The sequence below is a fragment of the Rhipicephalus sanguineus genome, chromosome 1 (assembly GCF_013339695.2).
Source record: "Rhipicephalus sanguineus isolate Rsan-2018 chromosome 1, BIME_Rsan_1.4, whole genome shotgun sequence".
Classification (NCBI taxonomy): domain Eukaryota; kingdom Metazoa; phylum Arthropoda; class Arachnida; order Ixodida; family Ixodidae; genus Rhipicephalus; species Rhipicephalus sanguineus.
In genome coordinates this window covers 96,640,308-96,652,151 of record NC_051176.1, presented here as the reverse complement: position 1 = coordinate 96,652,151, position 11,844 = coordinate 96,640,308, and the positions used below count along the sequence as shown (strand labels likewise).

The 11,844-nt window shown below is 44.0% G+C and overlaps 1 protein-coding gene across 1 annotated transcript in view; it reads left to right on the top strand.

Annotated features, from left to right (window-relative positions):
• Nucleotides 1–203: 203 nt before the first annotated feature.
• The window catches only part of LOC119394305 (piwi-like protein 1), a gene marked incomplete in the record, with an annotated part of 194,538 nt that continues 182,897 nt past the window's right edge, over nt 204–11,844 (top strand). Inside the window, 2 exon segments of the mRNA XM_037661595.2 lie at nt 204–365; nt 10,118–10,243. Of these exon segments, the coding sequence (XP_037517523.1) occupies nt 363–365; nt 10,118–10,243 (129 nt within the window).

The following is an 11,844-nucleotide window of genomic DNA, read 5'->3' as shown; positions in this document are numbered from 1 at the left end:
GCCAACGCTGCTGACGGTGTGACAGCGGAAAGGTGAAAGACATGGGAGAAACCATACAAAAATTTAGTGAAAGAAAGACTTAAAATAGAAAACAAAGTTATATGATAGTTTTTTTGCGCTTTTTGTTGCTCCTAGCATCTTTTCTTCTCCGCCCTTCAGCAGTTCCAGGAGTCTCTCCTCAACAGCAGAGCGCATAGACGGATAGACGGCGCAGTTGAGCTGGACGGATTGAGGCACCAAGCGTGCCTGTGGTGTTTACGGCAGGTTTTTCGTGGTTACGGTGGTTAAGGCGCATAATTCTGGGCGGCATCACTGTTAGAAAAAAGCAAACTGCTGCAGAGTCGGCCTGAGGGCAAATTAAAATGGTAAGGCTGCACCTTTTTTTTCTAGCGGTCGTACGGAAGGTACCGTCGTGTTGACGGCGGTACCTATCGTGCATGGAGCGTTGGTCACGGCTCCCTTGTTCAGGCGACACTTTATTGTCCACTTTTGCAAATGCCATGTGCTTGCGTTAACTTAACAGTGACATATTCACTCCCTTTTTCGCCTCCTTTTTGTGTCGCTTAAGATCTCCGTAATGTATCCGCTGACGCGATAGTTCATGTAGCGCGCACAAATGCATGGCAGGTGTACAAAATAAGTGTTTTAACCTGTAAATGAGGTAAAAAATGGGCGAATAGGAAACAGCTTCGTCGTCGTTCACTAGTGCACCTATAGTGCCCGGTAATAATGGCAATGGCGAAGTTGCACTCAGTTCGCAATTCGCACGCACGTGTCAATTTCATACTGCCCGCATTGTTGACATTTGACAAGCAAATAATGCGTTAGGCTTAGCATTGGATGTGTGCTTCTGTGTGTGCCTTTTCCAATTTTAAAATCAGTTAATCGTTTTCTAAGGGCACTGCGCCGTGTTCGTGTAGTACCAGGCTCTGGTGCGCTTGTCTTGCGATATTAAAGTGTTGGATTAGTCGCTAGCTGAGCGGCGTTGTTCACGCAGCACTTCCAACGCGCGTGTACTGTGCAGGTGATTCTTCAAAATTAAATCTCTCGTAGCTTGACAGCGTAAATTAATTGGAACGGGCAAGCCAATGAAAACCCACTTTCATGGGACTGCGAGACACAGTTATTTTGACGACGTTCAGTCGGCGTTCTCGGCGTTCCTTCACCGCTAAGTCGCACACATGCGAATGTTTCTCTGTAATTACCTAGATGACATGCTCTGGTGTATACTGTGCTTAATATTTCGGATTAACAGATTGATACGAACGTTAGCAGGGCGCCAACGGGCACAAAATTAATTTGGTTCATACGGCTTCGGTATTCGTGTGAACTCCCGTCAAACGAAACGCTTACTACTGCATCGGCGTATGCAACATAAACAGTCCGATCACCATGTAAAATTGTGATACTATATAAGGGAAATTCAATCTGTTGGGCAGTTGTTCGAAGGTTAATGCAACGCAATCGTGTTGCAGCTGCAGTAACGATTTCTAACGAGGAAGAACTTTGCGACACCTCTGTAGTGAGTATGAGCCATCGTGTGTGTTGGATAACAACCGTAGTCTTGTTGCCACTACTTTACTCTCAGAGCCAGGAGCAAGAAGGGAAATGATGCTATCATTACATTTGAAAATATCGGTCAATGCTCACTGCTGTTCAGGAACAGACTGCAATAGTTGTAGCTGAAAGGCTGAAGTGGGTTCTGCAAGGAGAGGGTTCTGCATAATTATTGGGAATTCTTTCATGCAAAAAAAAAAAACGGCAACAAACTCCCAAAACGGCTACAAATCACAACCTGAAGGCCGAGGCCTTTGCTGATCCACAATAACTTTTTTTTTCTCCCTCTCTCTGTCCAGAGTTTCGTTTAAGTGACTACTATATCTTGAAACTCTGGGACAGCAAAAAAATTTAAGTTTTTTTTTTACACTCCACATGACTCCACATGATGCTGGACTTTGCTATCTTGTGCTGCAGTTGGCACGCACATGTTTTGCTGTGCTTCACTTAGTGCGACAGCCATGCCGATTTGTGCGATGTTCGGCTGTAGTAGCGGAAACAGTATTCTTCGAAACGGACCTATATTTGCTGACAACTTTTCTTGGCAATGAAGGGAAGGCTACAGAGCCGAACTATGCGTGTGCTACCGCTGAAGAATATAGTCCCACAACTGCGTCCGCGTTTTTTGCTTGAGAATAAAAAAAAAACATTATTTTCTACGGAGCGCTGTTTGAAAAGAGGGTCAGCACACCTCAAGGAAATGTTTATATTTGTTTTACTTTATGCAGTGTCATTTCGCGTTTTTGCAACTGCGAAAACGTCACACCTTTTACGTGCACCTTAGAGTCAAAATGGCGCCTTCGTCTTCAGGTGAGCGGTCGTCACCCTCCAGCTCTTCCGAGCACTCGCCAAGGGATCTTGTGACAAATTTCACTAACAAGTGGCTGTGCACGCCTGTGATGGCCGCTCAAACAATCAAAAGGCCGTCACAGAAGATACGGAAGGTTCACAAACCAAAACTAAATTTGAAACGCGCGCCGAACGGGACAACTTGGCGGAGCAGTACGTGCAGTTGCTCCGCCCCCGCCACCTTTCCTTCATTGCCAAGAAAAGTTGTCTGCGAGTATAGAGAGAGCCAGGTATCGGCATGTTTTCTGTGCCTAAACTGAGTGAGAGAGGACGCGGGTGCTATTGGAAAATTGGCGAAGCATTTGGCTAGCTCGCATAAATAGGAAAGACTTGATTTGATAATCTTCAGCCATGTCTGCATCTGTGGTCGCCACTTTATTATAACAAGAGTTTGAATTGCAGTACTTAAATTTAAATTGGCTTTTTTTTTGTGAACTATCACAATGCTGCCATCTTCAGCCGCAAGAATCCATGCCTTCAGATGTGGCTCCCGAAGACGCTGAGAGTGGTTGATTTAGAAATGAATTGCAGAATAAATAATCTCAATTCAGAAACGTTCATTCGTGGCTTGATTGGAGAAGAAAAAACGTTAGCTAGGTTGGGCCACTGTTGACACATTTACATTTATGCGCTGACTGTTGATTTGTTTTTCATGAAGACAACATATCTTGGATGTTATTTGCCACAGGAATTTCTGCTAAAGCACTTAGTTTGAGATTTTTTTCAATCCGTACGCTCGTGATTCTTTGAATTTTTTCACGTTTACGCTCACTGTGAGGTAAAAAGGAGCACACTTTTGTTGCATGCCTTGCGAATTCACAGAACTGACACTGATCACATGTACCACGTTTTTCCACTAAGTAAAAAAAAACAAATTGAAGTATCTTTCTTTTTTTTTAAGCGTTAAGCATATGCAAACTCGCAGGAAATTGTCCTGAACTGCTAGCTGTTTACACTCACTTCGGTCAATGTGATGACACATTCTGACAGCAATTGCTTCGCTGCCACATTCTTCACGAACGCACTCGTGAAGTCATTGTTACTGTCGAAAGCCTTGTAAACTTTCATTTGTTGCAAAGGAGTGTAGCTCATTGACAGCACTAAGTAGTTTAGGATCTTAACATGGGTTGTTGGTGGCAGTAACTTGGTGTCCATCATCGCATCTTTTCCAATGCGCAACTTGTGTGGGTCCACACCGCTCCACATAGAAAATTTCTCTTCATACCATGCTCTATTGGGTCCTACAGCACGTCGTAGTAACCTCAACAAAATCCCATCTTTGTGACTTGTGTCACGTGCGAAAACGCCATTGGAACACGCACTGATGATACATTCACTGCCTTTGCGACTGCTTAGAGGTGTATATGGCTTTGGCAGTGACTGCCAAATGAAGGCCAAGCACCCCTGATGGGACGTCACGTATGTGCTGTGTGTGTTTATTGCTGGACAGAAGAGAAACCTGAGCCGGCGGCAAGGGGGGGGGGGATGCTCAGCTGAACGCCATACGTGTCTGTTGTATGTTTCTTGCCCTTCGTGAAACTACATGGTGGCAGCGTACGTTTGAACCTGCAACAAACGGTCTGATGGAGGGGTGCAAGCTCTGCAAGGAAAAGTGGCAATGGCCAGCTTTCAGTGCAAGTGTCTGGAGCAGGCCCGTAGCCAGAAATATTTTTCGGGGAAAGGGGGGCCCACTTGCTGAAGGCCTTGACTTTTTGAGAAAAACACCTATTTTCATTACTTCTTTTCGGTACCCCTCCCTGTCTACCGTCCTGGTCTGGAGGAATTTAACTTCACAAATCCAAGTGACTGGCCACAGTGAAAGCAGTGTTTCAAACGTTTTCACATCGCGAGTGGCCTCACCTCGAAATGCACCGTGGAACAAGTCTACGCATTGGTCTACTTTATGGGAAACAAAGCAGAAGACATCCTTGCCTCATTCAAACTGACAGAGGAAGAGAACAGCTACAACGATGTTCTGCGGGTGTTCGAAAACTGCTTCATTGTTCGACGAAATGTTGTGTACGAAAGAGCAACATTCTTTAGAAGAGAACAGCGGGAAGGAGAAGGTGCCGAAGAGTTTGTCGGCAGAGCTGCACCAACTGGCCAAGTTGTGCGATTTTAAAGAATTGCATGACGAGATTGTCCGGGACCGGCAAGTAGTGGGCATTAGAGACCGCAAGCTGTTGGAAAGAAAGCAGCTGGACGGGGAGCCAACCCTTGAAAAGGCATGGCACGACTGTCTGAAGCGGTAAAGGAACAAGCCGCTACAATGAAGGGAAGATGGATAGAGTTGGCCAGGCTTGTACTCCAACTGTGTCTCCGGGAAAACAAAAGACGCCCATAATGCAAGCTGTGAAGTCACCTAAAGCAGAAGCGAAGCAGTGTGTGTTCTGTGTACTCGCAGCACACTACAGGGAAGTGCCCTACACAAAAAGCGACATGCAACAAGTGCCATCAAAAGGGACATTTTTCCCTTGTCTGAAAGGAAGAGCATCAGTCCAAGAGATCATTGGTAATGATGACGCATTTCTCGGAGTCATTTTATCCAGCTGCGACGACAAGTGGATGCTACTGTGGGCATCAATGTACCCACCTTCAAAGTGGATGTAGGAGCTGAGCTGATGCAACAGTGATTACTCTCCAAATATACTGGAGATATTTCAAGTGTCTGCATCTCCAGAAGCCAGATAAGGTCTTGAAGGGACCCAACCAGCAGGAACTTCCTGTTTCCGGCATGATAGCGGCAGTGATATCATACTGCGACACATAGTCGAAAAGGAGTATTTACATCGTGGATGGTCTTCAGACGCCTCACCTGTCAAGGGCAGCTAGCAAAAAGCTAGGCATCGTGAAACGCCTTGATCAAGTGATCAGTCATAAAAGCGAAGCTGTCAACTCAGAGGGTGAGTTTCCCGAACTCTTTATCGGTCTGGGTAAAATTAAGCTTGCATGCAAGATGCTGTACCGCTAGAGTTGACCACTCGAAAAGTTCCCATACCATTGATGTCGAAGGCCAAAGCAAGAGATGGTTGAGCTTGGCATTATTGAGCCAGTTGAGTAGCGAACACAGTGGTGTTCAGGAGTGGTCATTTTTCAGAAACCTGATGGAGATGTGCGCATATGCGTAGACCTGACTGAGCTAAACTAGTTTGTAGAGCGAGAAGTTCACCCTCTGCCTGTCAGTGAACATGTCCTCGCACAATTTGCTGGAGCTCAATATTTTACAGCGAAAGTTATGAGATCACAACAGCCGTTTTTTTGCACCATAATTGTCCGCCGCCGGTGTCCGTAACCGCTATTGCGCAAAATGAGGGAAAAAAAGAGTATCCAGGATGGAATGAGGTTCGAACCTGGGCCCTCTGCGTGGCAGCCCAGTATTCTACCACAGACACCTGCCAGTGCTTGAAACTCCTTTGCAAAAAGACCCTATACAGGCTTCATGTCACGAAGGAACTACATTAACATACCTAATATAGCGTGGTAGAAGAGTAAAATAACAACCAGGCATTGTGCAACACGAATTCTGTAGCCAGGTGTTGTTCAATGATGCCAACCATTTACAAAGGGCTCAACCATAATTCTTTGTCATCAGGCACAGCATCAACAAAGTGCATGTAATGCCTTTCAGGTGTGTAGCAGGTACCACGGTTAAAAATGGTGTAGTAGTGGGTGCTTCCCTACTTCACAAAAATTATAATTTATAGCCTAGCGGGCATCTCACAAGTGTACTTGTATTAGTGGCCAAGGAAGCCCACAAGGCCCCCATGATCCATTTCCTCAGGGCCTCAGTAAAGTTCTTTTTTTCTTTCTCACGTTAACTTATATCTTATATTGGCCGCAAGATCGAGCGGAGTCGCCGCCTGGTGGCTTCTGGCTGAACCGCGTCTAGTATGGATTGCTCCATGCGTCGTCTGTGTCTGCATGCGCGTGTACGTCATGCAGGTCCTCAAAAGGCGATTTGTTTCGTTGCGTTAGTGCTACTTTAACCGCTCATACGGATGCCTAACACGATGTAAAGAAGCATTTGGCCTTGACCTGCTGTATCAGTGAGTGCACTTGTCGAGAGTGCTGTGTGTGGTCGTCGTATCCTCCGTTCACGAGAGTCATATCAGTGTAGGTGCCGCTCTGTGGTCCAAGCGCATTGCCAAGTGCACTTGGCGTTGTCCTAAAGATGAGAAGTATTAAATCTCACGTGGGTGTAGTTAGTGACCATAGGGGAATGTGTTTGGATTTTGTGAAGCCTGCAAAAAAGTAAGAGCCATTATGAAAAATTTGACTTCGCAGTCAAATATAGCGCTAATACGAAGTTTCTTTAACTCTTGAAAATTTCAGCTTGATTAGTTGTCTGCCCAAATATTGAGGATGGAACCTTTTAGATGTGCCTGTTATGTGAATTTTTCTTTAGATAGTCTTTCAGAGAGTGATATCAGTCTGAAGAATTCTTTAATTCTTTCACTCCGAGAGTTCTTTGGTGCGTCTATTGGAATTAGTTGAAGGGTCAGTAAACAGGCTCTTACTTTTTTTACGCTTCCCAAACAAGCTCGCTAATTCATGCAGAAGGCCATGGTGATCATATTCTGCAAATATCACAGTGCTGCGCGTCGCACAGACGCTCCATTTCAAAAAACAATTTTTGCGCCCCTCTCCTGTGCCTGACTAGCTCTTTTCGCCGGCGTAGGGAACAAGTAACCTTGCCCACGGGCAACATTGCGTAGCACCAACTTCGTCGATTGGTCCTTAACACTACGAAACAGTGCCTTGGCCCTGGGGTGACGCAGTTTTGGCCGCACAGTCTGCATTTTCATTTTCATGTGCTGTCCTCTGCCATTTTAGTAGACCTGAGACTACTGGCGCATGCGGTATCACCAGAATGAAAGCCTCGGAGAGTAACTCTTTGAAGGTTCAGGACGTACATGCACGTCATCCGCTAACAGCCACAAGACTGTCAAAGACATACATGTACGTCATTCCTGTATGTTTAACCCTTTGTGAGACAGCGGGACACATACGTCCCACTTTTCCGTCTGCAGGAAAAATTTTTTTCCCACATCACCCCTTGCAATTAGCGCAATGATCAATCTCTCATATCTCACCTGAGTCTTTGTATTCTCGAGGAAAAATCTTTTACCACAGTTTCGATGGCCGGAAGTATCGTTAAAATGGCAGTGAATTTCGACAAATTTTTTTATGACAGGTTCTGAATTTTCCTCCTCTTCAGATAAAGAACCTACCAATCTAAATGCCGGATAATTTCCTCTTTTTCTGGTTTTTCAGAGAGGCGATTTTAGCTTCCAGTCATCATGTGTTTTTGTAAATTTGCGCAATAACTTGACCGATAAATTACATCGAAACACAATCCCCTGCGAAATTGCCACGCTCATCCTTCAGCGTAATTGTGGATATTAGTGAAATATTTTTATTGATATCATATAACTCTTCAAAAGTAGGCTCATATTCAGGGCCCAAGAGCCGTACTCGAAAATTTCGACAGCGAAAGGAAGGACAGGCAAATGGACAAAAAAAAATGGTTTGTGCATGCGGTGAAGTAAGCTTTACAGGAACAGACCACAGCGCTATGAAGGCTCACAAGAGGCGCAGGTGCAGGTGGTGTTCTACTGCTGGAAATGAGGTCCGCACAACTTTCCTTAGCACAAGTTGAGAAGTGATACTCTGTGCCACTTGCTTCGGCCGTTTCCATCCCAAAATACCAGTTGATGCAATCTCGAGATGGTGCCTTCTTCATGAGACAGTGGGACAGTGTTTTCCCACTTTTTGAAAACACTCTCATGAGTCAATGGGACATATATGTCCCACTTTTTTTCGGTAAACTACTGCCTTGATTTTGATCAAATTTTTTTTATACTATTTCTTTTTAGCTAATATGAATATACCACAGTCGGTTTTTATATGATCATGTCAAAAGTATAGGCAAACCTACAAAGGGTTAAAACTCGCACCTTTTTCGATCATTTCTCTTGCTTGGCATGTTCTGCCAAACTGCGGAAATACGTGCAATTTTTTTCTTGCACCAATGTCTCACTGGCTTTTTTTTATGCTTTACTACAGTGGTACGCCGGCTAGTTTTGGTTGGGCAAATTCCACTACTCACCACTTGTTCACTAAGAGAAATTTTTGAGAGAGAAAGCTATAGAAAGAGAGAAAGATTGAGAGAAATAATGGGAATAGAGACATAAAAAGATAGAAAGACAGAGATAGATGTAGAGTGAGAAGAAACACAGGAAGAGAGAGAAAGCAGAGAGAGAAAGAGATGGAAAAAAATAGAAAGATCGAGAGAGAAATTAAGATAGAGAAAAAAAGCAGAGATAAAGAAAGGGTCGTTTTATGAGAGGTGCAGGCGCTCGGTTCTGGAGTTTGGACATCCGTGTCAGGGCTAACCCAGCTAAAGCCTACCAACAACCTAGAAGCAACCAGATTAGACTTCAGAACCGTCCAGTTTTGACGTATGAAGCCTTGCGCGACTTAGTGGAAGCTTCGCCATTTTTTTTTTCCCCTTTGAAAATTTATTGACTTTCATTGCTAATGCTGTTCTAATATCGACTGTGTGACCTGTTTTCTGTGGTGGACAAGCATTCATCTGGCAAAATCTCCATTTTAGAAATGATACGCCAGTGGGAGTGCACAATCTCCTGCTTTGTATGACTTGCACAAAACACGAAACCAAGCCAGACACGTACTGACGCTCAGTGATGCAGTGTTTACCCTGCAGTCTTCTCACGTTGTCCTATGATTTCTTTTCCTCACCTGTATGTTGCCTTCCCTTACTTTCTTTCTCTCAACTTACCTCCTGGTGACTAAACACCACCAGCAGTATTTATGCTACTTTACTGCTCCATCTCTCATACCAGCAGCTAGTTGGGGAAAATAAGAAATGCTGTGGTCTGTGCCAGATACCGAAAAAGTTATAAAGCTGCTAATGGCCAGTGGTTAGCTCCACTGAGCGTTAGCATCCATCCACTGAGCATTTTTATTGTTTTTTTTTCTTTTTTTCTGTATGAAGGTGTTGACTGTACATAGTAGACAATGATCCGAGAAGCTGACTGTGCTGACAAAAGTCCATTTCTTGTACGATTTAATCCATAAAAAATTGAAACGGTCATTACCATTCTGACTGTTTCAGCAGATCACTACTTGAAAAACATGGAAACTTCATACAACATAACCTTCATAGTAAAACTTTTGCCAAAACCCAAAAAAGCAAAATGGGAGATTTCAAGAACATTATCCAGCTAATACAAGGGGTGTCCCAGCTGTTGCACGAGCCCTGCAACAATTTTCCAAGTAATCAGATAACCTCACTATTAAAGGTTATTGCTTCACAAATTGATTGCCACAAACATTTTTTAATCCATCAATTACGAGCGGAGGTAAAGGGATTTGTCACATGACAAGTACTTTTTCTCTTCTTTTGTGCCGATGAGTGCGCTGGAAGCTGCTGGCGGATGACACAGGGGCAAGAAGGTGCATCAGCAGGCGTCGTGAATTTCGGCTTTTGAAAACTCAACGGAGCCTGTGTTTTGCATTTGCTTTCTTTGTTTTTATTGCTTTCTTGTTCAATTTTGAACATTTTTTAAAATTCTCAGTTGCATTTGCTGTTCTTTTAATAACATATCTTTTAGAACCCTGCTGGTGGCGGATTGTGTGGACCTCTTACAATAATGATTTATACCCTGAATTGTTTTTTTTAATGCAGGCCTCCAATGAGGATGAGTCATTTGTGGGCTGTGGTCGTGGTGGTCGTGGAGCACTTCTTCTGGCTGCCTTGCAGAAGCAAGCCAGGCGCCCTGGCTCCGATGGCTCTCAACAAGCACCTCCCACGGTACGCTGTTTCTGACCTCTTCACTTGTTCTTGTAAATTTATTAGAGTATGAAAAAAAGCTAGAGAGATTTTAATTCCGTTTCTTTTCATGAGCATGACAACGTTTTTAAAAATTAGGAAAATTGTGAGGGGAAAACCTACATGTGGGCTGTGAGAACAAGTAAGCCTTCCAGCATATGTGAAAGCATAGCACATTTGAGTACATAAGATGATTCATGCGTGATAGTGTTGAACTTCTGTTTAATGAGTTGATACTTGCAGCTAAGCGCATTGTTAAATTATCAATTTTGTTAACACTTTCATGACCGCGGAAAAATCGGTTGTTTTTGGTTAGTCCAGGAAATATTTTTTCCTTGACACAGAATAGAACTGATGCTAAAGTGTAGGGTATCAAATGATAGAGGAAGGATTGGTCTTTCCAACAGTATTAATTCCAAACAACGGATTTATTTCAAATTTAATAAAAAAGTTATCAAAGAAAAATGCATCAAAAAGAAAGATTCGTAAAAACATTAATGCTACTCTGCAAAGGTTAAACAGTAAAAAAAATCGAAATATACGTTTTGAACGCAAAGCCCTCGTAGAATAATAGTGTAAATATAAGCACTGTAAGTACAATGATTATTTACATAAATACAAGAATATAGGCACTAGCGCCTATCACGCCACCGCGCGATGCAGGTTCTTGACGCGGTGAAACAAAGGCTGGCTGCACATGTTTCGGGGAACAAAAAAATTTTCTGTTCAACTTTCCTAGCACAGTTCCGGTATTTTTCAATTTTCCTGTGCATTTGTTGAAATGAACAGTGTAGCCTGTCCCAAATCTGCCAAAAATCCATAATTTTACCCTCATTTGACCTCTTTCTCGCTCATATACTGCCGAATACCATGCCGACCTTCACATTTCACCATTTTCTCATCCACTGAAAGGTTCCGACGGGGTTAAAAGATAGCGTAGAAAAATCGTTCTGTGTTGCAATAGAGAAGACACGTGTTGAAGATTCTCGTGGGATGCGACGGTTGCCTTCTTCAGATCAGACACACTCAAGAAGCCTTGAACCTTTTCCATGGCATGACTGACGGTGGACGAAGGCCTGGAAATATGTGTCGTCGACACCAACACCAATGCAAGCGCGGGACTTCAACGATTACCATGTACACATGGAGTGAGACGAACTTGCTCATCTTCTCTTCAGTAACCTCCCTCCATGGATCCGTCCCTCTCACTGTATGTTGGCTTTTCGAAAGTATGCATCCACGCATACTTATCTGTGTGGTTGCATATCTCTCTGACGACTTCTGCGGTAAAAAACAACACGAAGACACCGCCGCGCAGCACACCGGAGCGTTGGGTCAAAGTCTGCTCTGCGCAGTCTTCGCTAAGAGAACTGTGCTCTTTCTGCAGCCGGCGCCAAATGCTCCCGCCCGAATGAAGTTAACACCTTGCAGATAAGAGCTGTTATTTTTAGAACGCACCGGATATGTTTACATCGACGCGCGGCAGCGATAAAACGACCCGAGGAGAAGACAAAACTTACCGGCGGATAGCTGCTGATGTTCCGGGGAGGTTTGACGCACTTTCGCCGTCCGTACTGAAGCCT